General features: G+C 37.4%; 1 protein-coding gene and 1 long non-coding RNA gene across 3 annotated transcripts; both read left to right on the forward strand.

The window, feature by feature from the left end:
- The first annotated feature begins 8177 nt into the window (after positions 1-8177).
- Positions 8178-10433, forward strand: LOC128211128 (G-protein coupled receptor 84-like). 2 transcript variants are annotated; one of them, XM_052915553.1, is made up of 2 exons: positions 8178-8247; positions 8976-10433. In XM_052915553.1, exon 2 carries the CDS (start codon positions 9028-9030, stop codon positions 10339-10341), a length of 1314 nt encoding a protein of 437 aa, XP_052771513.1. In that variant the 5' UTR covers positions 8178-8247; positions 8976-9027; the 3' UTR covers positions 10342-10433. The 2 variants fall into 2 exon arrangements, with proteins under 2 accessions (XP_052771513.1, XP_052771514.1); XM_052915554.1 differs by lacking the exon at positions 8178-8247 and adding an exon at positions 8310-8350.
- Positions 10434-24590: 14157 nt separating this feature from the next.
- Positions 24591-26306, forward strand: LOC128210313 (uncharacterized). Its single transcript, XR_008257142.1, has 3 exons — positions 24591-24763; positions 25354-25493; positions 25978-26306. It is a non-coding gene; the product is annotated as an uncharacterized LOC128210313 (long non-coding RNA).
- Positions 26307-26989: the final 683 nt, after the last annotated feature.

Below are 26989 nucleotides of genomic sequence, written 5' to 3' on the forward strand. Positions count from 1 at the left end.
GTCATTTACATGTTGTTGCTTTTACAATCACGAAAATTTTTGTTTGATAAGGGTTGATTAAATGTTTTAATAATTATCTTATAACTTATTTAAACAAATAAACATTAAAACTCGGGACAAGTAATGCCATGTTGATGTTTTGTATAGTACACAGGGGTATTAATCTCATCACAGCAGTTAAGAATAAACAGATTTAAATGCAATAACACTTATGAAAAAGGAAAAAAAAAACGTATTAAAATGCTGAATGTATAAAACAAATAGTTCCGGAGAAACTAAACATTATTTTATAAGATTATCTCTTTGAAAGTTGGAACAATTTGTATGATGTATTGATTTGAGCCTCAATACCATTTTAAAATGAAATACATGTGTATGTATCACAATAATCATACTGCTGGCATTGGCATAGTTTATAAACATACCTCGACGTAGTTTAAAAACAAACTGCTGGTATAGGTTATAAACAAACCACTGGCAAAGTTAAGCTTATGTAGTTCAAAAAATACTGCTGGCATAGTTCATAGACATATTGCTTGTATAATTAATAAACAAACTGCTGACATAGTTCATAAACAAACTGTTGTCATAGTTCATAAACACACTGTTGTCATAGTTCATAAACACACTGTTGTCATAGTTCATAAACACACTTTTGTCATAGTTCATAATCAAACTGCTAGCATTGTTCATAAACTGCAGGCCTTTTTCATAAACACACTGCTAGCATAGTTCATAAACATATTGCTAGCATTGTTCATAAACAAACTGCCGGCCTTTTTTATAAACACACTGCTGGCATAGTTCATAAGCATAGTCCCTGGTGTTGTTCCTTAACAAACTGCTAGCGTATTTCAAGATGTGCCTGTATTTAGACAATGTGCCAATAAATTACTGTGTATTGTATGAATGTAATATAAATGTGCATTAATGATGTGATATTATTTTAGCTATGCACATAAATGCTTTACACATGTACATAGATAAACTATCGTTATTTAATTGGTACTGAATATTAATTATTATTGTTATAAAAGTTTAAAGAACAGAAAATGTTGTTTTTTATATTATATTTATAATGAGATTAGCTGTCAAACAGTTTTCATCAATCAGAATGAAACTTGGTGCAATGTTGTTTTGTGTTGACTGTTGCGAATCATGAATAACAGTCTGCTTGTTTACTCTCTCATGAAATTTCAGTCAGAAAAAGTGTTACTATGAAATCTAGGTCAACTTTAATTTTTCATATTGGGTCAAAAAGTAGGTCACTGGTAAAATATTAGAAATTAGTGTTAACTTTAGCAGCGGCATTACATACCAAATCGTTATGAAATACGGATAGGTTTGTTTTTACGACTCGGTGATCGTTTGTTTTATGAAATATAGGTCAAATTCATAAAATGTTCATGTTGTGTCAAAAAAGTAGGTCACTTGGTAAAATATTTGGCAAACATTGTTAACCCTCAATAAAAGCAAGAGTTTCGATCTAATCTTGGAAACTCTTTGATATGAAATCTAAGTCAGCTGATTATGGTTGGGCCATGTTGAGTCAAACTGTGTTTTGTGACAAATGTTAAAATAGCTTCAATTTACAGCCCGATCGCCTACCAATTCTTTAAAATTGTTTCATGTGGGATCAAAAGGTATGTCATGTGGCGTGATCAGTTTGAAAAACCCCAACAACAACTGTGAAGGTTAAATTTTCATTCCAATAATCTTGAACCACGAGCAGGATGTTTGTCTTGATGAAATCTGGGTCAAGGTCACACATGGCTTATGTCAGATCAAATTGAAGATTGAAATTTCGAAACACCTTTTCAATACACCTGAGGCTGCATTTTATACCCAAAGTAGATGAAACTTGGTCAGAATGTTTATCATGATGTATACAGATTTATTTTAAATATAGGTCATTTCAAGTATAAAAAAGTAGGTCACTTCTTCAAATTAATACCAGACCCTACATTTTCCAGCCAATCTATATGAAGCACGAACACAGTTTAGGTTGTCTTACTGAGGTGATCATGGCCCTCTTGTTTAAAGTGTTTGTTGTTCTATTTTGTTGTTCTCATCAACAACAGTACACGCCTACGCATACGTACCGTTTATGAGGATATGATTTTAATTAGATGGCTACCAATCCCCCCACTTAACTAAGTCTGGGCAATTCAGTGCAAAGAAACCTTTTTAGCTCGTCTGCTTTATAAGAAAAACACGAGGTATTGTGATCGCCTCTGTGTGTTGGTGTGTAAAAAGCTTGAACCTTGGTCATTATTGTAAAACCGTTCAAGATGTTCAAATGAAACTTATAACACATGTTGCCAGTGACAACACGCGCATATATACAAAGGCCCGTAATTCTGGCTTTAATAATTGTTGATTTATGTCCCTTTTTACGGCTTGAATTCAATAGACTATCATTGTCACTGAAATACGTGCCAAATATAGCGGTTAGAAATATGATATGCATTATTGGTTGACAATGATCAATATAAAAAAACTACTAGCGATAGTTTGGCGCTCTTTAACTTAGAAATTCGTGAATATTAATGTATTAAGGCTTATTCTGTTTTATCTATTCACAAAACCTTTAGTGTTTTTTTGTTTGATCATAAAAGCCAAATCAGTTCAACATCCATCTTGGCGGCCATCTTGAATTTAAATCATCTTTGAAAAAGAATCTGGGAAAATCAAAAAAATAAAACTTCAGACATCTTATATTATTTTTATGCAACAAACAAAATGGTGTTCTTCGGGGCACGGGATCTTTATTGTCGACTTAATTATAAATATATTTGCATCGAACTGTTTTGTGCGCCTTTGAGCAGACTCTAATACAATATCGGTCATGAGAACGTTATTTGAGGGCAATCAGTGTTGTTATTGTTTTCCAATTCAGCAATACCAGTTCCAAGAATTAACCACATTGTTTATACCGGAAGGAATTGCGCCAGGGATGTTTGTAATATCGTAGAAATTGGATTCAGGGTGACTGACACAGTTCATTAATGAAAACAGTGAACTGCGACTTGCTCTTTCAACGAGAAAGTAATTTGGTCGAGAACGCAAAAACAGCTTGTGTATCAAAAACAACGACTCCAATAACATATTTCCAGCGTATATTTGGCCATTTGATTTAATTAAGCAGCAAAAGAAGCCCTTTCAAATAATGCCAATTTACCACGGCATCTATCCAGTAATTTATGGTGGCTGATTTCTGCCACAACTACAATACGATGCGATATTACAAACGAACGAAAATACGCCAAATGGCGGGGCAAAAAAACGAAGATAAGCGATGTGAAATAATAATCTTGCCCCAATTTCTCGAAACCTCTTAAATCCCTTTTTACAATATGTATGTAAGCTCACTGTTTTCTTTCGGTATAATTTGTATACTTTAAGAGTTTGTTGGACTTTAACAGGAAATTCTCTTTATGATAATTTACTAATTATCAAGATTAATTAATATATTCTGCTTACTGGAATGTGCTACTTAATCTTGTCATTCTACATGGCGTATTTTTGTATTCTCGCCCCGCCATATGGAGTATGAAAAAGTTGTGGAATATTTTTGAAAATGACATATATTCACTATCTTCACCAAAAAAAATAAATAATAAAAATAAAAAATATATTAAAAAAAAAAAAAAAATATTAAACAGTATATATTACTGCATCAAGGCAATGTGCCGAGCACCTGTGCACTGGATGACTGATCAATGATTTCCTTGCGAAAAACATAAAGTTTCAAGTGCACTTGGCATTAAAAATGCGGGTGTAATGTAACTTATCCCCGAAACAAATGAGGTCAACCTACCGGAACGTTCGATGGAATATATTTCAGCGTATTACCAAGTCATCATCAATTTTTCTGATTGTCACATAATATGCACCCGCATTTACATTAACAAAATGAGCAAAAATTAGCACATCGATTGTCAACATGAATGACATCTCGTAATTTAAACACTTAGATAATTATGCATGCTCCGAGCCCACTAGACAAGTTATTATATTTCGATTTCTCTACAGAATTATATTTAATGGCGTTTGAGTACGTAACGAATATCATATCCTGGTCATATTTTATGTTATTAATATTCAATTGATTCTTTGCTTGCCTGATATCACACAAAACAATTACGTTCTGAAATGAGCGTTTAGAATTTATATCAAAGTGCTATAAAATTATTTTCCATACTTCTCACCATCGTGTTTCGGGTTGGGGACCCCTCTCCCCCTCTAAAAAATAAACCAATAAATTCAATTTTGTTTTGTCCAAGTCAACTTTATTGTTAAAACTGGTTGAAAAACAACAACATGAATAGCATAATATATAATAATGCACAACTTAACACTAAACATATCAACGTTTTCCTTGGGAGACGACCACAAACCCCGCACAAACACGTTTAAACCAAACATTATTCCATTTTGTCTGAGGGCGCCCTCTGTAACTCAAACTCATGGAGCCGCCCCTGCATCTGAAAGTGATCTCAGATTGTATGGCACAGCTGGGTGAATTTCATTTGTATTAAAACAGTTGACGAGTCAAATGTTCCCATGTTTCCTATTAATGGTACAACGTCCGATGTTAATGGATTTTATACACAGTAGTCTACTTAATTATACGAGAAAAAAATATGACAGCTAATGCATTGAATCCTTACAGGGGATTATCAGATGTGGCAGAGAATATCGATCCTTGTTAGATTTTCGTAGACCACGATACGTAACAGAAAATGGAGAAGAGATGTGTTGAAAATAAAAACAATCTCAATACATTTTTTTTTATATTTTGATATTTCTTAGCGTTTCCACCAAGATCTAGGTAGGCTTAATATTGTTTTGGATACCCCGGATTCTGTACCAAACTGACCTATATCAGGGTATATCACTGTAATATAATTTTCTAATGATATAATTGGCAAATTTTAACATATTCACTCAAAACTTGCACATTTTTTAGGAATTAACGGGAAAAAATCCACACTACGGCCAAAAAAAGTGTGTGGTAAGAAGGAAAAAAATATGGCCGGTTTGGTTAGTGGAAACACACTTTTTTACGCTTTACCGTGATGTGTCTCTAGCTCGAACTGGATGTTGTCTTTTTAGACGCTTTAACGCTACGACCACTACCCGTAAAAATGGTATTTTCCTATGTGCACCCCATCTCATTGGACCACATTCTGGCATTGACAGCATGATAAAGTTCAGAATTAATCCTGAAATCAGACAATTTAAGGCTGCACTCTCACAGATTTACAATTTAATATGAAAACTTTTTATTTCTTGTCTTGGAATAAGCCAATGTTTGCGTAAATATTTGAAAATCATTGATATATAAGACTGGTGACAAAAGATCAGATCGCAGTTTTTCATATGTATGTTCGAAAATTAATGTTTTATGGCTAAAAGCGTTCCTAACGCTTTAAGAAAAATGCATGAATCATCCATTTTTGAACATAAATATAAAATCCTGTGATCTGATTTTTTGTAAGCAGTCTTATATTACTGATCTCCATGCATTTTCCAAAAATAGCTCGTTCTAAGACAAAAAAAAAGTTGTCAAAACGTTCAATCTGTGAGAGTGCAAATTGTACGGTTGTAATCATGTTGTTTGTGGCTGGACATTTACATAAAAAGTGGAAGCAAGTACATCCAAATGGATAAACCGTGTACTTACTTTCGCCCAGTCTTGGCAAGGAGTTATGACGTCATCATTTATTTCAAGATTGCACTCCGATTAGATTAAGTCATTTAAACAATGGTGTACGACGTTACAAATATCAGCCATTTTTTTACAACCGTATGTTGTCATTGTTACATTTCTTGAAGAACAAATACTAAATTGCAAAAGGTACTGACAATTTTTAATCGTAGTGAATTATTATTTAAGACGTAAATATAACTATTGATCGCATCTTTTTTCTTGCGTGCATGCTGCATGAACCCAGAAGGGCCTGCGAACAAATTACTAAGAAGCGCTAAATGGCTTTTGAAATAGTTTCAACATGCCCCAGTATCACAAATTAATACTTAGTCGATTCCCAGTTTCAAACTTACTTATTTTATGAGTATGATTTTACTCAATTTCTGAATAGGGAATTTTCTGATCAAATGTGTTGATAAACATCTTTTTTTTCAAACTTTCAGAGAATAAAAAAAATTGAAAACAAACAAGAGCTTGGGAAATTGCTAAAAAGAATTGTGCTAAATTACATTTTAGGCTGTGGAATCATGATATTTACATTGAAATATTGACCGAAGTGTTTAATCAACATACTTTTATGCTTATATAAGGTCAATTGAGTTGAGATTTAGATTGTGATTTCATTTCAGCATGTTCGTGATATTGGGGCGGGGGTCGTATTCATAAAACCTCTTAAGTCATTTCCTAACTTAAGTCGATTTCCTTCAATGTTTGACGTCATATTTAAAGAAAAGTATGAGTAATTGTAACATAAAGAAATTGTATATTCAATAAAATCAACGAAAAAAAAAAATCAGCCCCCAATTTATCGTAACTTCATTAAGCCTTACAAGCTGGAGAAGCTTTTTTATTAAACCAGTTCTGGTACTTAAAGCTGCACTCTCACAGATTGAACGTTTTGACATTTTTTTTTGTCTTGGAACGAGCCAATTTTTGTGAAAATCCATGGGAACCAGTTATATAAGACGGCCGACAAAATATTAGATCGCAGATTTTATATTCAAGTTTTAAAAAAATAATGTTTTATGACTTTTTCTTCAACTGTTAGTTACGGTTTAAGCCATAAAACATTAACTTTTGAACAAAATTATGAAAATCTGCGATCTGAAGATTTTTACGCAAAAATTTGCTCTTTCCAAGACAAAAAAAATTGTAAAAACGGGAAATCTGTGAGAGTGCAGTTTTAATAATGATTTATTTAATAAAACAAAGCTTATGTTGGTTAGCATAAAGATAATTACCCTTTGAAGTTCAAGAACCATTAAGAATGTAAATATTACACAAATTATACCAAAACTTAGTGCGCTTAAGCTTAACCCAGTAATAAGGGACTTAAGATGTTTCCTGTTATAAGGTTATTATATAATAATTGATATAATTAGTGATACGCCCAACTTAACGAATGTCTAATGTTAGGAAGTTACTTAAAGCTGCACTCTCACAGATATACCATTTTTACATTTTTTTATTTTTTGTCTTAAAAAGGGCATTTTTTGCATAATTTTTGCAAACCAATGATTTATGATTGCTGACAAAATTAAAACGTAGATTTTCATGTTTCCGTTCGAAAAATAATGTTTTGTGGCTTAAACCGTTACTAACAGTTTAAGAAAAATGCATAATTAAAACATCATTTTTTCAACTTAAATATAAAAATCTGAAATCGTTGCAAGACAAAAAATAAAAATGTTGTCAAAATGTTTAATCTGTGAGAGTGCATCTTTAAGATGTTTTATTAATACCGATCCAATATGGGGTCTAAGCCCATTTACCCTGCATTTGGCACATATCCCTCATGCTCAAACACATTTTAAAGACTGTTTTCATCCCTGGTAAAGTCTATAATATGTATTTCTAACAATCTTTCCAGAACAAACATGCCATTGTGTAAATAAACCCATTCGATTGGTTGAAAATATTTGGACGTGTCGGAACACGATTCCAATTTCAATGCCAACCAAGCACGCCCACAATCGCATCAACAGATGCTATTTGCATATAAAAACGAAATAAAATCTCCCACTGTCATACTACTTTGGATATTAATCGGATGAGTATTTAAGGGACTTCATCGTATTTTTATGGTCAGACAATTGCGGATCATATTAAAAAATGCTGGTCGTTATTGGAAGTTCAAATAAGCTGTTTTGACATCATAAATGTTTTAAAATATTCCACAGTGTAATAGATTAATGCTTCCTTTTTTCTGAAAAGCGTTAGTTCGCACACAAAACAACTGGTAAAGGTGTAGTTTCATGTTCAGGAAATAAATGAAATACCTCTCGATTTGAATTAATATTTAAACAATTTGTGGCCAAATTTAAATCTTTGAGCAAATCTCTTTACGCATAATTAGGATTTGAAGTGCTTCCGATAATCAAGATTGATATCGTTCGGATGTGAAGATTTCGAAGTAAGATTTTTACCCGGAATTGCGTGCTTAACACGTGACCGGAACTGTGTCACGTGACATCGTTTGATGTCGCACTCCTAATGTTCTCCCCTGAGCTTGGATTCACGTATATTTGGTGGTAAGTTTGTAGATTTTTTATCACATTTTCAGGTGAAAAGTTGAAATCATATGATAAAAAAAAATCATATTACATTTGAATCACCATGCTGTATATTATTGATGTAAGCCGAGAGAAAATAATGTTTCTAAAATATTGCGACATGATGTGTATGATATGTGTACTTGTGCAATGACGCCGACGGAAACTATAAGTGCAGTGTCTAGCATTGATAATCGAACTATGGGAACTATTTACATACTATCTTCTTTTAAGTTCCCCAAGTTATTTTAATAATTGTTTAAGATTGCATTCGAAAAAGTCGAGATAAATATTATAAAGTTATAGAATATTAAAATATAATAAAACATACATCATATGAACAACTAATTTTGTCAACTTTTATCTTATAAGAAAATGAAGATTTTGTTCCGTTTCTGTCCTGCTTGTCTTTGCATGACGAACACTCCAATGCTATGAAATTTACGGTGTAAAACCAATTGCCTCTAAAGTAATGTACATTTGACATATGGCCATCTAACTTGGTATGCACTTTGGTTTTCGGCAGTAAATAACCCCGAATAACAAGGCGCACTTTGTTTAAAAATGACATAAATACGTGTTCGTCTTATTCAATGAATAGGCATTAGAGGAGGGGAGGGGAGGGGCCATATTTTTTATAACATTGCAACCATGAGTTGAAATAGAAAAACAAACCAATCAATTTGTACAAACTTACTTTGTTTCAGATTAATTAAGAAGAGAAGGGTCAGTTCTCCTAAGCCACAAACACAGCTTGAGATGAACGCCTCGACGGAATTTCCGGCTGATCATGAGCCTCTTGTTGAGACGCTCGCAGAACTCAATCTCCGGTTTGCGAACGCCCTACTTCCGCTGGCTGCCATACTAGCACTGTTCTGTTTGCTCGGAATAATTGGAAATACTATCGTTATCGTCGTATTTTCTTTCAGCCCTGAATACAGAGGAACAAATTTCAAAACATTTGTGATCTGCCTCGGCATAACCGATTTGCTGTCATGCGTCACGTTAATGCCGGCTGAAATCATCAAAACGCGCAATTATTTTTGGTTCCCGAGCCCAGTCACTTGTAAAGTGAAGTGCTTCTTCAATGTTTTTGCAATGACATCAGCGGCACTCGTGCTGTTAGTTATTTGCATCGACCGCTATAGGAAGGTTTGTCAGCCATTGAAGAAACAAATATGGCCTGGTTTGGCTGTCAAAATCCTCGTGGCCGTGCTGACGTTTTCGTTTATGGTTTCGTTACCGGCGCCGGTGATGTGTGGGATCCAGCAGTCCAACAAAACTAACATCTACGGAACTAACACTACGGTGTTCGTCTGCTCCGCAGAGGAGCAGTATCAGCGGCACACCGGACGCTTCGTGTACAAGTTCGGCATGTCGGCGCTGCTCGTTATCGTGTCCATCGCCTTCATCGTCATGTACGTGTTCATAATAAAGACCGTGGTAAGGCACTGGGGTCGCGGGCCGGGAGAGAGCGTGCGCTTCGAAGTCCGTGAGACGCGTTCACCGGAAGTGTCAGAGGCAGAGCGAATTAGCCCCGACAACCAGGATGACGTGTTCAAAGCAAACCCGGTGGAATATCCGGGCAAAGACACAAACAGGGTTTCTATCAAAATAACGGACAAACGGGCTGTGTCAAGGAAAGAGAGCGACCTTTCCAACTCCAGCAGCGCAAATAAGACCAGAGTAGAGGCAAAATGTAGCATTGCCTCCAGTAATTTGTCATACAAATACAGGTACAAAGCCTTCCGGAGCTTCAGCAGTTCTTCAAGCGCCAGCCGGCGCCGATCATCCTCGGGGATGTCCGGGAAAATTCCGTACAAGACGCTGATCTGGTTCATCCTGACGCTTATCTTCCTCGTGACATTCTGTATCAACGCAGGCTTGTCGTTTCTTTCCACAAGAGAGCATCTATTCGAACCAGTCTCGATCCTATGGTTCCAAATATTTCTGCGACTGTATTTCATAAACAATATCATTAATCCGGTTATCTATGCCGCTCTTGATAAGCGCTTTAAGTCTTCCTCCAAATACTTGTTCCAAAAAATGAAAAGCAAGATTTGCAAATGTTGATTAAAGCACTCAGAATGGTTTATATACAGCCAGTAAGATGAATTATTGATATCAGTATTTTATAAAATATACTTTCTGTAATAATCTTTAAACCAGGTTTCTTTTCCGAATATTTAATTGTGGCACCTCGATAAAATGGTTGGCTTCCAACAGATGGTTGCCGCTCAATGACATTATTAATGTATGGTGATGAAACTTGATGTGTAGGTTCCTTATGTGACTGAGCTTGAGAAGGCTTTTTAAATTGCTTTTAAGTTTGGCAGAGTCAATATTAATGTCATTGTCGCTGTTACTGAAATAATTAAACGTTCACTAACTTCAGTTGAAATTACGTTATATGAGTATAAAGCAAGCTCACGAGACGACGAACACTTGGTTTACATATTCGGTCAGTAGGGTCAAGGTCACAGTCACTGTTACTAAAAATATAACACATAGTTTCTGATGAGAAAGTTTAGTACGACATCATTCATAGTATAGAAAATTTATGTGAACATGTGTCTTGGAATTGCTTTTGGGGTGGGTAGGGTCATGGTCAAGGTCGCTGTTTATTAAGGATAAAAAAGTTTATGCTCAATAATTGAGTTAGTTATAACATATAGTGACAAAAATATTGTAAGCAAACTCACGTGAAGACGTTACCTTGGGATTGTGTTTTTGTCATTTAGGTCAAGGTCAATGTTTTCTTAAAACCAAAATAGTAGAAAAAAGTATTACCTCAATATCTAAAGTTAAGAAGAACAGGTAGTAAGGAAACTTTGTATATAGGAGGCGCATGTTTAGACGTACTCTGGGTTTGTATTTTGGGTCCGTGGGGTCAAGGTCGACGATGATGTTAATAATTAAAGAAGAAAAACAGTTTCTGCTCAATTAATTGAGTTTGAAATGGCATACAGTTACTAAACTTGAAATACAGGTCTGGTCCACTAAAAAGAAACCTTGATACTACTCGGTAACTTCAGTAAGGGAAGACGTATTAATGAAAGTTGGTTCTGGGCAAGCTTCAAGAGCAATAAAGATTTAAAAGATAACAACGATGGCGATAATTAAGAACGTTGTTAATTTAACGAAGTTCTATAAAATCGGCCCATTTTTGAGATAAAAACGTTCAATTCGGCCAGCTGTTATTTTTTTTAAATTGAACTGTGTTAAGTGCACACATAATACGTACATGTTTCTCGTCCACTATTTGCGTCTTTATGGTTTTTGGGGAGTGGAATACGTTTATTATACGGTGTCAACTAATCCATATAAACAGCAGCCTCAGTGTCTTTGATGATTTTTGCTTTGGAGACTCTGAATATCCAAATGTTAAATAAAGTTCCCTATACGCGCATTATTGTGGCTAGGTGTCAACATACTAAGGTGGGCGTCCTTCCTAGTGACAGTCACGGTTTTATTAGGTTTGGCGGCATAGTGCACAGACAGGCTGTAACCTGTGTTAGAGCTTCCCCTGGTTCTTAAACGTACGTCAGTGATTTATATAAAACTTATACTACATACACTTGGTTGACAGTGAAGTGTTTTATCAATATACTACTACACTGTCAAACAGGACATTTGTATAGACGTTAACACTGTGTAAACGGGTTGTTTCATCTAGATTCCGAGTTGCACCGAAAGGATACCGAGTTGCACCGAATGGATAACGGGTTGCTCAGAATAGATTACGGGTTCCTCTGAATGGATTACGGGTTCCTCCGAATGGATTACGGGTTACTCCGAATGGATTCCGATTAGCGAAAGACATATATCTCGCTTAAGCAAGTAACATCATGTATATACCAATGCCTAAAAGAAAGAGTGTTTTATTACTATGAATTCAATATTCAATTAAACTAATATGTAAAATCTTCTGTATACATGAATAATAATAAATATTGTTTTTATCATACTATATTAATGTGAAATAACTTTTGTAGACCCTGTGAAAATGTATACATGTAATACGCAAAAAAAGGCATTAAAAATATTATGTCTTCTTATATGCTTTTCGCTGAACTACGCCGGGAGTTTTATCAGTGAAATAACAACAGTGCTAATATTTTCACTGCAAACTTAAGGAGTTAAAATATCAACATTCAAAACCAAATCGTAGTTATTTCCTTTTGAACAAAGGGCAAAAGCTAACTTTTTAAATATAAAATTATGTCAATAAATTATATTAAAAAAGGTTGCATATATTCTTATATCACAGCTCCAACATAAATGACACAACGCCATTGGTCCAGGACTGGTCACGTGGTGACCCCATATTTTCTATATTGTGTCACCAAATTTATATCGTACCAAGAGATGATAATTTATCAAACGGGAAAAATACTCCCTAAGGTTATAGTTGGTCAGACGACCAATCCGCATTCTGGGGCAATAGTCTGTCAGTTAATCTGCTCCCTGGGGCTATAGTTGGTCATACAACCAATTCGCTCTCTGGGGTCATAGTTGGTGAGACGAGCAATCTGCTCCCTGTGGTCATAGTTGGTGAGACGGTCAATCTGCTCCCTGTGATGATAGCTGGTCAGACGAGCAACCTGCTCCCTGGGGTCATAGTTGGTCAGACGAGCAACCTGCTCCCTGGGATGAAAGTTGGTCAGACGAGCAATCTGCTCTCTTCGGTCAAAGTTGGTCAGACGAGTAACCTGCTCCCTGGGGTCATAGTTGGTCAGACGAGCAACCTGCTTCCTGTGGTCATAGTTGGTCAGATGGTAAATCTGCTCCCTGGGGTCATAGTTGGTCAGACGAGTGATCTGTTCCATGTGGTCATAGTTGATCAGACGAGCAATCCGGTCTCTGGGGTCATAGTTGGTCAGACGAGCAATCCGCTCCCTGGGGTCATAGTTGATCAGACGACCAATCCGCTCCCTGGGGTCATAGTTGATCAGACGAGTAATCCGGTCCCTGTGGTCATAGTTGGTCAGACGGTTAACCTGCTCCCTGGGGTCATAGTTTGTCAGACGAGCAATCCGCTCCCTGGGGTCATAGTTGATCAGACGAGTAATCCGGTCCCTGTGGTCATAGTTGGTCAGACGGTTAATCTGCTCCCTAGGGTCATAGTTGACCAGACGAGAAAACTGATCCCTGTGGTTATAGTTGGTCAGACGAGAAAACTAATTCCTGTGGTAATAGTCGGTCAGACTGGAAAACTGATCCCTGTGGTCATAGTTGGTCAGACGAGCAATCTGCTCCCTGTGGTCATAGCGTTTCCGACGTTTAATCCTACGTATGTCAATAATACGTTTCCAACCGAAAACAGCACACGCGGAGTACATCTGTTACAATGAAGCCAATTTAATCATATCGGTCACTTTCTCAAAAGGATGATATTGCTTTTACATATAAATGAGGCTCTGTGCTTCAGTTCTCAAAGAGGGAATCTATGAGTAATTATTTCATTTAACCTAGAACTGGTTATTACCAGTGTTTGATTTTAGTCTTGGCACGCCAGCACAAAACACCATTCGGAACTCCTCGGCCATTTTTTCAAAAACAACCTCGGATGTATTTGGACGGTTTACATACTCAAAAAGAGGTACGTTTAAGTCCGCTGCAAGAAGATCGCGTAGTAATTTTATTTAGCAGTTAAACTTTATGTCTTAACACTTCGGAATCTTAATTATGTTTGCAATTATACACTCCACTGGTAACCAATTTAAACTTATATCAATAAATGCAACTCTAAAACACTAAATTGAATTAACGATATCATTAAAAAAAATTACGAACTACTTTCACTGATGTACCGGCATACATCCGAGGTTGTTTTTGAAAAAATGGCCGAGGAGTTCCGAATGAAAACACTCGAGATTAAAAGTGATCTTTATGAACTTGACAATTACCACACTATTATTAATGAAGACATTACGTGATTCGACGTAAATTGGAGGAAAAAAAGCATCGTTGCATTAATCAAGACCAGTGTTTCAGCAGAAAAAACAGATTTCTGTAATTAAGACTGTGTTTTTCTTTAAACATAATCCGTGGGTGAGCATTCGGTACGTTGCAATTAGAACAGGACAGCACATTCCTCTCGAGTTATTCAGAACAGAACTCTACTCCAAGAGATGATAATTTATCAAACGGGAAAAATACTCCCTAAGGTTATAGTTGGTCAGACGACCAATCCGCATTCTGGGGCAATAGTCTGTCGGTTAATCTGCTCCCTGGGGCTATAGTTGGTCAGACAACCAATTCGCTCTTTGGGGTCATAGTTGGTCAACGGTCAATCTGCTCCCTGTGGTCATAGTTTGTCAGACGGTCACTCTACTCCCTGGAGTCATAGTTAGTCAGACAGCCAATTCGCTCTCTGGGGTCATAGTTGGTCAGTCGACCAATCCGCTTTCTGGGGCAATAGTCTGCCGGTCAAGCTGCTCCCTATGGTCATAGTTGGTTAGACGGTCAATCTGCTCCCTGGGATGATAGTTGTTCAGGCGAGCAACCTGCTCCCTATGGTCATAGTTGGTTAGACGGTCAATCTGCTCCCTGGGATGATAGTTGTTCAGGCGAGCAACCTGCTCCCTGGGGTCATAGTTGGTCAGACGATCAATCTTCTCCCTGGGATGATAGTTGGTCAGACGAGCAACCTGCTCCCTGGGGTCATAGTTGGTCAGACGAGCAACCTGCTCCCTGGGAGGATAGTTGGTCAGACGAGCAATCTGCTCTCTTCGGTCATAGTTGGTCAGACGAGCAACCTGCTCCCTGGGTTCATAGTTGGTCAGACGAGCAACCTGCTCCCTGGGGTCATAGTTGGTCAGACGAGCAATCTGCTCCCTGTGGTCATAGTTGGTCAGACGAGCAATCTGCTCCCTGTGGTCCTAGTTGGTGAGAAGAGCAATCTGCTCCCTGTGGTCATAGTTGGTCAGACGAGCAATCTGCTCCCTGTGGTCATAGTTGGTGAGACGAGCAATCTGCTCCCTGGGGTCATAGTTGGTGAGACGAGCAATCTGCTCCCTGTGGTCATAGTTGGTCAGACGAGCAATCTGCTCCCTGTGGTCATAGTTGGTGAGACGAGCAATCTGCTCCCTGGGGTCATAGTTGGTGAGACGAGCAATCTGCTCCCTGGGTTCATAGTTGGTCAGACGAGCAATCTGCTCCCTGGGTTCATAGTTGGTCAGACGAGCAATCTGCTCCCTCTGGTCATAGTTGGTCAGACGAGCAACCTGCTTCTTCGGGTCATAGTTCGTCAGACGAGCAACCTGCTCCCTGGGGTTATAGTTGGTCAGACGAGCAACCTGCTCTCTTTGGTCATAGTTGGTCAGACGAGCAACCTGCTTCCTGGGGTCATAGTTGGTCAGACGAGCAACCTGCTCCCTGGGGTCATAATTGATCAGACGGACAACTTGGTCCCTGTGGTCATAGTTGGTCAGACGGTCAGTCCGCTCCCTGTGGTCATAGTAGGTCAGACGAGCAACCCGGTCTCTGGGGTCATAGTTGCTCAGATGAACTTCCTCTCCCTGAGATCATAGTAGGTCAGACGAGTAATTCGCTCCCTGGGGTCATAGTTAATCAGATGAGCGATCCTCTCCCTGAGGTCATAGTTGGTAAGATGGACAAACTACCCCCTGGTGTCATAGTAAGTCAGACAAGCAATCTGTTCCGTGAGGTCATTGTTGGTGAGACGGTCAATCTGCTCCCTGATGTCATAGTTGGTCAGACGAATAATCTGCTTCCTGATGTTATAGTTGGTGAGACGGTCAATCTGCTCCCTGATGTCATATTTGGTCAGATGAATAAACTGCTCCCTGATGTCATAGTTGGTGAGACGGTCAATCTGCTCCCTGATGTCATAGTTGGACAGACGAATAATCTGCTCCCTGATGTCATAGTTGGTGAGACGGTCAATCTGCTCCCTGATGTCATAGTTGGTCAGATGAATAATCTGCTCCCTGATGTCATAGTTGGTGAGACGGTCAATCTGCTCCCTGATGTCATAGTTGGTCAGATGAATAATCTGCTCCCTGATGTCATAGTTGGTGAGACGGTCAATCTGCTCCCTGATGTCATAGTTGGTGAGACGGTCAATCTGCTCCCTGATGTCATAGTTGGTCAGATGAATAATCTGCTCCCTGATGTCATAGTTGGTGAGACGGTCAATCTGCTCCCTGATTTCATAGTTGGTGAGACGGTCAATCTGCTCCCTGATGTCATAGTTGGTGAGACGGTCAATCTGCTCCCTGATGTCATAGTTGGTCAGATGAATAATCTGCTCCCTGATGTCATAGTTGGTGAGACGAGCAATCTGCTCCCTGATGCCATATTTGGTCAGACGAGTAATCTACTCCCTGGGATGATAGTTGGTCAGACGTGTAATCTGCTCCCTGGGATGATATTTTGTCAGACGAGCAATCCGCTCCCTGGGATGATAGTTGGTGAGACGAGCTATCTGCTCCCTGGGATGATAGTTAGTCAGACGAGTAATCTGCTGCCTGGGATCATAGTTCTGCTCCCTGTAGTCATAGTTTGTGAGACGGTGAGACAGTCAATCTGCTCCCTGATGTCATAGTTGGTCAGACGAGCAATCTGCTCCCTGGGATGATAGTTGGTCAGACGAGTAATCTGCTCCCTGGGATCATAGTTCTGCTCCCTGGGGTCATAGTTGGTGAGACGGTCAATCTGCTCCTTGATGTCATTGTTTGTCAGACGGGCAATCTGCTCCCGGGGATGATAGTTGGTGAGACGGTCAACCAGCTCCCTGATGTCACAGTTGGTCAGACGAGCAATCTGCCTTTGGATGATAGTTGGTCAGACGAGTAATCAACTCCCTGGGGTCATAGTTGGTCAGACGAGTAATCTACTCCCTGGGGTAATAGTTGGTCAGACGACCAATCCGCTCCTTGTGGTCATAGTTGGTCAGACGAGCAATCTGCTCCCTGTGGTCATAGTTGGTCAGACGGAAAACTGCTCCCTGTGGTCATAGTTGTTTAGACGAGCAATCTGCTCTCTTTGGTCATTGTTGGTCAGACGGGAAAACTACTCCCTGTGGTCATAGTTGTTCAGACGAGCAATCTTCTCCCTGGGGTAATAGTTGGTCAGACGGGAAAACTGCTCCCTGTGGTCATAGTTGGTCAGTCGAGCAATCTGCTCCCTGATGTCATAGTTGGTCAGACGGGAAAACTGCTCCCTGTGGTCATAGTTGTTCAGACGAGCAATCTGCTCTCTTTGGTCATTGTTGGTCAGACGGGAAAACTGCTCCCTGTGGTTATAGTTGGTCAGACGAACTATCTGCTCCCTGTGGTCATAGTTGGTTAGACGAGTAATCTACTCTAATCTAGTTGGTCAGATGGGCAAACTGCCCTCCCTGGTGTCAATAGTAAGTCAGACAAGCAATCTGTTCTGTGAGGTCATTGCTGGTGAGTCGTTACTGATTTGACATACATTGTAGTTACCATCGTATTGAACTGGTTTTCAAATAAAACAATTAAGTAGATTTCATCAAAAAATGGTTTTTACCAGGATTTGCGTTGATCAGATGAAAAAGGGGCCTCTTTTGCGTAAAAAAGGATACAAATAATTCGACCTAATTACCTACTTTTGACCAAAGGTCACCCATATTCTAACTTGATTGAGAATTCAACAAAACAATTATTCTCAGCCAGATCGGATGAGAAAAAAACCGCTAAATTTCTCCAGCAAAAGTTCATTTTTATAAATAAAGACCTTTTAAAACCATACAGGCCCATTTTCAAAACATAGTTTTTTTCGGAATTTTACATTGTAACTTGATTCTTTTTGACCAGGTTTGACCCATATTCGAAGTTGATCGATCATTTACCACGTCAATCATTTTGGTGAGGTTTAACAGAGATCAGCTGAAAAACAAGTCTTTAATGCTTCAACAATATTTGACCTAGTGACATAGATTATGACCCCAAATAACACATATCTGAACATTTCGAAAATTCATCAAGACAACCTTTCCGAGCAATTTTGGGAAGCACTGGTAAACAATTGGGACTTCAACCAATTGTTGACGACGGACGACCCACATACCGCAATACATCACCTGGTCCCCTCAGCTAAAATGTGTACGTAAGAACTGTAATACAAACACTTGTTTATTCCTTGATAACAGGAAATATATAATCATCAAGGATAAACGGAACAATGGATAAAGACCAAGCACATTTCCATTACAACTGATAATTAAATATTGATGAAAAAAAATGGTGGAATTATACGACAAAAAGGGACAAAAGATTAAATTCGATACACCAATCTTTTATCAACTGTTTGACATGTGCTTTTGTTATTTACATAAGTAACCAACCGTTTTTAATGTTGCAGTGCTCTCTTTTGTTGTGTTTTGCTTAAAGTACATCCTGTATTTCCGATTTCCATATATGAAAAAAGTAATAAACGATATATATTATGTGGGTCAACTATTTTACTATATATAGGGTAAAACATGAGGCTATTAGTACTGCTTTTTGATCCGGGAGATTGTATTCGACTCGAGTGAATTTTTGCCGAGTGAAATCAAATTCTTTAAAAAGTCATGAGAGAAGGCAAATACATCTGATAAAGGTAAAAAAATGAAAATGAACGAAACGCTACCTGTACGATAACTTGTGACGTGTGAACTACATTTGCATACTACGTCATCGATTCATGTGTAGTTTGCAGTTAGCAATATTTCGCAATCTCTCTACCATCGAATGATACTAAAGCATCCCCTGGCTCACAAATTTGTATAAACATAATTACTGAAGTCCTTTTAAAATGTCCATTTTCGTAAGCTTATGCATGTAAATGTATACATTAAAATTATATGTGTTAAAATGCACCTATTGTATGCTATACTCATTTATTAGTGATAATTAAAACCCATTTTGATACAAGAGGTTTCCTCATGGCATAGGTGTATTTTGTCATGCACTTATTCTCATATGTGATGCATGAGGAGATGTTTTGTGCAGATTTATTTGACTGGCCATTGGAAGAACGTAAACAACAGCTTGATTTTAATTTTTTTTCGACCAACAAAAGCAATGTGATTAGGGCATCATGAAATGTGCCGCAATTTTGATTATTTAACTTGTGCATCGTATAGTGAAAACTATGTATACATTGTTAACAATAGATATAAAAGGAAAAAAAAACCCACAACAACTGCATTGCAATTTGTCTATTATCAAACATACTAGTAAGTGCTTTATTACAATATATTGATGTGAAAATGATCATGAATTACATTTTGATGTACATTAGAAAATAAGAATACTTTGAGGTCAAAATTAAGAGCATATTTTCTTACCAACATAGCATTATATATCATAACAAAATTACACTGTAAGTAGGTAGATCCAACTCATCTTATGCAACAGAATAACTCATGATTATTAACTACATGCAATTCTACCCACTTCATCGTATGGCATAAACTGAAAGTCCCTGAGACTGTGAAGTAAACAGCGAGTCACCTGAGATACCATTGAGAGACCCTGAATGTTTGCGGAAATAAACATTCTTAGGCGTCGCTTCATCGTCGAGAGATTCGGGGGAGTTGTACCCAGCCTGGAGTTTCGCCAATAAGTATACAAACAAATGACTCCAACTGTCCGACACTTGTGCTGTGAATCTGGCGTCAAGAGCGCGCGCCCACTGCCACATAAGGGCTTCATAGAACACTTCGATGTATTCGACCTTGAAACCCACGTAATGTTTGTGCTGCTGCCCCAGAGTAAATAGCAGCTGAGCGAGGGTGTTGTCAAGGTCATCAAGGTTGTCCACAGCGGTCCCAATCGCGCTCATGAAGCGGGCAGCGTGTCCCTTAATCACAACGTTACGCGCAAGTTCCGAGTGACGGACATTCTCAACTTTAAAGAGTTTCTTTATTTCCGGATGAATTTCAAAAATACGCAAGAAAATCTGCATCCCATTCCCTCGCATGTCTTTGGCTAGAACAGACCAAGTCCTTCTGACAATGCGACTTTCGTCTTCAGAAATATTATTGCTCACCGTGCTAATGTTGTCGAGGGTGATCCGAATGATCGGTGTTCGGTTCGCGTCCATGCCATTTTCCAGCAGCTTTATACACGACCTGTAAATATAATACAGATGGTCGTTGGTGGCCTCATATTTCGCAATTTCATAATTTAACATTGGGCTACTCTGTGATATAAACTTCTAAATTTTCTGTCTGACGTTTACCATTTTACTTATTTACTTTTATATTTTAACATTCAAAAGTTAACTTGTTAAATGTAAAATCGTCAGGACTAAACTTGAATTGCTTATAGGTAAATCTCTAAGGGTTATCGGTAAATTGTGATATAAGACAAGAAACATGTAAGTCGTAAACGTTAAAAGAAAATTGGTGAAGGCAGTATGAAAATCATTTAATTGCAAATAAATTATAAAGTCATCACCGGTCTTATTACCTATGAGCACTATTCACCGCAGAACTGGTACAGCCCATGTTTACCCATTAAAACGAAACACCCTGTAAAGGTCACTCTATTCTTTAACCCCTTTGTTCAAGTCACCACACGTCTTAAATCACATACCGGATCTTTACCGTTAATTCGTGTCTTTGTTTTAGTCACCACACTTCTTAAGTCACAAATGGATCTTTATCGTTAAACTATGTCTATTTCATATTCCTCACGCCTTTAGTCACATAATACTGATCTTTATCGGTAATGTCCTTGTTCTGGACACGATTTATTTAATCACGTTTCTCTCTTGTTTTAATTAGACAATGCCTCAATTCACATCAAAATAATTTTATCTGAGATCATACGTTCGCTATAATGTCTCGATAATGCAGCTATGACGAGCGGTGTCGATTGATAACTGCGCTGAATGTTCTTTTAAAGGTACGAAATAATTAAATGTACAGGATTATGTCCAGGATACCCTCTCCATATTTAAGATTTAGAGGGCAGACCTATTTCAATTCGAGCTTTCGCCAGAATACTTTTTCTACGGGAAACATTGGAATGAGTGTCTGTGTACATTTCCACATGCGGAACCAATGAAACGACCTCATTAATTATTTATGATGAAGAGATTTTCTTAGCCAAGTTGCTAACCGTAGTCAGCGATGCAGAGCGCAGTGGTGTAACGGGAGTGTCCGACGATATTGTTAAGGCGTTAAAAACGTTTTGTTTCCACTGACCCGACCGATCCTATCTTTTCCTTCTGACCCTACGCTTTCATGTTTGCAGTAGTTTGATTTTATTTACTTAGTTTCTTCAAAAATGTGCATTTTTTTCATTGAACATACAAAAAAATTACCGTTTTATATTTAAAAGTTTCTACAATACTTTTATACCTTAAATAGGCCGCGGTTTGGTACATACGCCCGGTTAAAAAAAATAATAGAAAAAATAAGTTACGCCTATCTACCTACCTATCAACCATATCTTAATTGAAGATTTTAGTGGAAACTTTCTTTCAAATGACCAAGGGGCATAACTCAATCAATATTAAGCCAAGGTACGCATGCGCGCATTGTCATTGGCGACGTGTTTACAACAATTTCTTTCGAACACTCGAAAGTTTGAGCCAACGGTAACGTGTATGCACGCTTAAAGAAATGCTATTAAGTTATGTTGCCTCATTGATTAACAACAACAGACCAGCAATAACACTCGCCTACGTGGCTCTTGTTCCGAAAGCAAACCAGAAAGAAGATGATATCACCAATGTTTACGAACGCTCTCTAGTCCGAAAACAGACACAGACTCTGAGAAAAAAAGGAAATGAAAAAGATACTTGAATTTTTCTTACAAAACATGGTGAATCATTCGAGTGTTTAAAAGCACTGAAATTGAACTAGGGCTTGAGTTCGTTTGTAATCATGGGCCCGAGGGGTTCTCACCAACGTGTGTTTGTTTTACATGTATATTAATAATTAAAATGTGATTTGTTTTTCGACGTTTTATCTAAAGTGTGTCACTAATCAGTATTAAACCAAGAAACGCACACGCGATGTACATTTGTGACAGTGAAGACAATTTATTCATATTCTACTTACTAATAATAGTAATATTGTTTTCATGTATTAATAAAGCCCTGTGCTTTAGTTCATAAAGGGGGAACCTATGAGTAATCATTTCATTAATCTAGAACTGGTTATTTACACTGTTTGGTTTTGGTCTTGTTTCGTCAGCACAAAACACTTCGAGACTGAGAGCGATCTGTATTAACTTGACAATTGCCACACTACCATTAATGAAGGCCTTACGTGGTTTTTCGTAATTTGGAGGAAAAAAACATCGTTTTCATCAATCAAGATCAGTGTTTCAGCAGAAAAACTGTTCTCTGTAATTAATACATTGTGTTTTGTCTAAAACATATTCCTGGGTGAACATTCATCGCCAGTTATTCAGGCCAGAGGTCTTCTCAAGGAGATGATATTTCGTCAGATGTGCAAAATTTTCAGTGGGGTCAAAGTTGGTCAAACGAGCAATCCGCTCCCTGAGATCATAGTTGGTCAGAAGGGCGATCTATTCCCTGACGTCATAGTTGGTCAAGACAAGCGATCCGCTCCCAAAGATAAATTTGCTCAATTGTTACTGATTTTGACCTAGATACCTACATTTTGATACACATTTTGATAGTAGGCGTTTGAAATCAAAAGTTAGCAAGATTTCATCATCAAACTCTTTCTGACCATGATACACGATGATCATATAAATATACAACATGTATCCCAACTACAAGGACACTCTTAAACTTGACATTTTGACCTAGTATTGACCCGAGATCACCTATATTCGAACTTGATTGATGACTCATCAACATAATTATTCTCAGAAGGTTTTTCACTCTATATTGTGTAAACAATATTATTTTACTCATATACCTAGTTTTAAACAAGGATGTCCGAAATTCAAAATGAGATTCAAAGCAACCAAACAGCTTTTAAAGGAAGAGAAAACAATCATTCTGATAAAGTTTCATAACACTGTGAGATTTTTGACCCGATATTACCCATATTCGAAGTTAATTGAAAAATTGCCAAGTCAATTATAGTTAGGTTTTACAGATAAGTCCAAGTGACCTTATTTATAGCCCAAAATAACCCATATTCGAACATGTCTGAAATTGCTCTAAGACGATTTTTCTGAACTAATTTGAGAAGCATTGGTCAAAATCTGCTATCTCTAGAGAGTACACAAACCAATTGTTGACAAACAACCCACCTGCCACAATGCATCACCTGCAGAGTTGATATGCCACGTGGTTTGTAACATGCGGGCTTCTTTTGTGTTCTATGTCATCAAGGTATGTGTATTTTGTAGTTCAAATTTCGCAATGTTTTGCAATTACTCTATTTTCGAAAAATACATAAGCAACATGTTTTAGTCACCACATGCCTTAAACCACATAATATGGATCATTACTGCTGAATCTGTCTTTTTTCTTTCTGTTTTGTCTTTAGTAAAATACGTTAATATGTGTCTTTGATTTAGACACGAATAATTTAATCACGTTGCCCTTATTTCAGGCAGATAATGCCTTAATTCACATTAAAATACTTCCAAGATCACGTTTATATATATATCTAGCCTAGTCTTTAATTGACAGAAATTTTCACCGAAGCTCAATATTGTAATTAGCAGCATTTTCTCCTTAGCGCGCATTCGCTTTTAGACTGTCGGCTGCAAGCCGACAGTCTTTAGAGAGCGGTATTTCAGAAACGCGACTAGTCGCGTGACACGACATATTGAACATGAATATATTAATACACACCACCTGCGTAGCAACAGAACTACTTACGTGAATGCGGGGCGTCAAGTACTTGCTTATGTGTATTTAACGCGTTATTGCCTTTTTTATGACAAACATTGCGTGTTACTCTTAGTATAGTTGTACTTGCAATTTGGTGAGTTTTATTGAACAAAGTAATGAAACATAATGAAAGTATAGCATTTACATACGAAGTCATTTTACTCTACAACCAGTAGTAAGCTACACCACATGTTTGCACCCCGTGTGACGTCACACATATCCCGGCATTCAAGACTGACCCGGCAAACCCCGGCAAAGAACATATTTTATGACTGAAAGCTATTAAGAAATAAATTATACGCGGTTAAAGAGTTCATATCATGTAATATTTTGTTAAATAGCTTTTATGTTTCAAATGATTTATTTTCAGCAGCAATCGAACTATTGTATTTGTTTGAGTAAGTTATTCGGATTATCACAGTGTGTCAACGTTATGCCTATTGTTATTTTGCACAATAGGGTGCAGTTTTTAAAGTCATACACAATATGGCGGCGATTATGCGGAAATAAAATTGAATGTTACTTCGAACACGTTCCTCTACAAAATAACCGACCTGTATTTAGTGTTATTGCTTCAACATCAATCGAAAAAAATGGCATCAATGTATGCGTCTAAAAATGTTAAATTTAGATGGAGACAATCCAGAAATGAGCTGCCAGGAAGTGATCGATTTCGGACACGAAGGTACATGTACATTAGTCTGAAATAATAAACGTGTTATACGGGATTCTTCCAATCCCTAACGTCTAAACGTTACCCACTTTTGGTACAAAAAAATGTATGTGAAGGATATGCCATTTCAAAATCTGTAAAAAGATCAGTCAAGTTACTATTATTTGGACTAGTGCTTCAAGTGTTTGATTTATTTTCTTTATAATGTATAATGCACCTGTCAATTGTAGAGCCAAGCTGGGAACTGCCTAAAAATCAGTTACCCGGTTAGCTCAGTTTGACAGAATAATATTTTGTCAGTAGTCTTATATCACTGGTTTGCAGATATTTACGCAAAAAATAGGTCATTCCAAGACAAAAAATACAAAGGTTGTAAAAACAGTAAATCTGTGAGAGTGCTGCTTTAAATGACTAAATGTTTTGATTTGGCTCAATTCTCACCTAAAATCTTATAGTTTTGTTGCACTTAAATGGTTTGTTTTTAACAACATTACACTTGCATATGTATAAATTTGTTCTTAAATTTGTAATTGAGATTGGAAGATTCATTCTCTGGAAAGTAGAAAAGGGCATGTTACATACTGTTTTCATTGCCATGACAGAAACCATATTGAGGAGCTGGTCCACCTGTAGGAAGAATTGCGCTATTGGTTGGAGCAGCACTATTCCCCAGCCATACACCAGCACTTAGTTTGTCATAGGGAGCATTTCTGAGCAGTTATGGAGACCACTAACTATGCAGGTATGTCATAATCAAAATCTTGGTTTATATAAAAAAAAATATAATTTAGCATATGTTGAGAAGAAATTTATTTCTAGATTGAAGGCACACACTATAATTTGATGCCCAAAATATATATTTCTTATTTTAATGCGTTATCATGTCTAACTCATTTGATTTAAATGATCAAAGCAAAAGAAATGCAATTGATTAATCTGCAGATATGCAAATGTAAACTTTTTAACTGGGGAAATTGTTGCCACTTGCCTATTTATTAAAGAACATATTTATAATTAATAATGTTTAATCTGTACACAAATCATATGCCTTCTTTGTTTTAACCATCAATGTCAAAGAGTCCAGCATGATAATGGATTAAATTGAAAAAAAAAATGCATTAATTTATATGAACCCTTTAAAACAAAGACATTTCCTAAATCCAATAAAATATAATTGAATATTGATGCAGAGTTCAGTGAGAATATAATATAACTTTTTTTTGCAGTTGTTGCAGTGAAACTTGCACCAGTGTGTTTACTGTGGAAATAAAGAGACAGTGTCCGGCAATGAAGACCCAACTCAAGATCTGACCTTGTAAGGCCAATATGAAATAACTGTGTGGAAAAATGGGAAAAACCTGCAGTCAGGAATGCACGGAAATCATCAAAAGAACAGTGTTAAATTAATCTTGAATAACTTGACATTTATTTTGTTTGACATATTTATTCATGGTGCAGTGAAAACATTCTTTTTTCTCATGGTTATTTAAATTTAGAATTGATAGGAGGGAACATCACTATGTAGTTTCATGTTCATAGTCAGATCAAAACCCATGTACATGTATAAATGAGCATTCGAAAATATCAAAATGGAACTTGTTGTATGTAGTGTAATTTAATTAACATAATAAACAAAAATATTTAATAAATTTCAATTTATTATGCCCCCTTCAAAGAAGAAGAGTATATTGCTTTGCACATGTTGGCTGCTACGTCCGTCTGTCTGAAAGTAGACCAAAGCTTTTGCGGGTGATAGCTCTACAATTCCTAGACCTATTGTCAAACTTGACATGAAAGTTTGGTTTGACCAGTAGATGACGCCTTTTGATTTTAGGGGTAATATGGTCAAAGGTCACAGTGACCTTGAACAGGAAGGTGTCAAAGCATGTCTGACTGATTAGTTGACAATGCCTGCACCTATGGCCCTGAAACTCAACATGGAGGCTAAGCCTGACTATTAGATGATCCTATTGATTTAAGGGATCATTGGGTCAAAAGACAAGGTCACAGTGACCTTGAATGCTTAAAGGTTGTACTAATAATGACTGGACAAAGCCTGCACCCATAGCCCTTCAACAACTTGACTTTGGGGTTTGGCCTGACCAGTAGGTGATCCCTATTTATTTGTCACAGAGACATTGAACGCAAAAAGCTTGCCTGTGTGACAACTCGACAAAGTCTGCACCCATGGCCTTCAAACTTGAAATTTAAGGTTTGGGGTGACCAGCAGATGACCCC

This window comes from Mya arenaria, chromosome 12 (assembly GCF_026914265.1).
Source record: "Mya arenaria isolate MELC-2E11 chromosome 12, ASM2691426v1".
NCBI classification, from domain to species: domain Eukaryota; kingdom Metazoa; phylum Mollusca; class Bivalvia; order Myida; family Myidae; genus Mya; species Mya arenaria.

Bases quoted from the DNA above. Each gene is read 5' to 3' on its own strand.
- LOC128211128 (XM_052915553.1), top strand. From the start codon at position 9,028: ATGAACGCCTCGACGGAATTTCCGGCTGATCATGAGCCTCTTGTTGAG.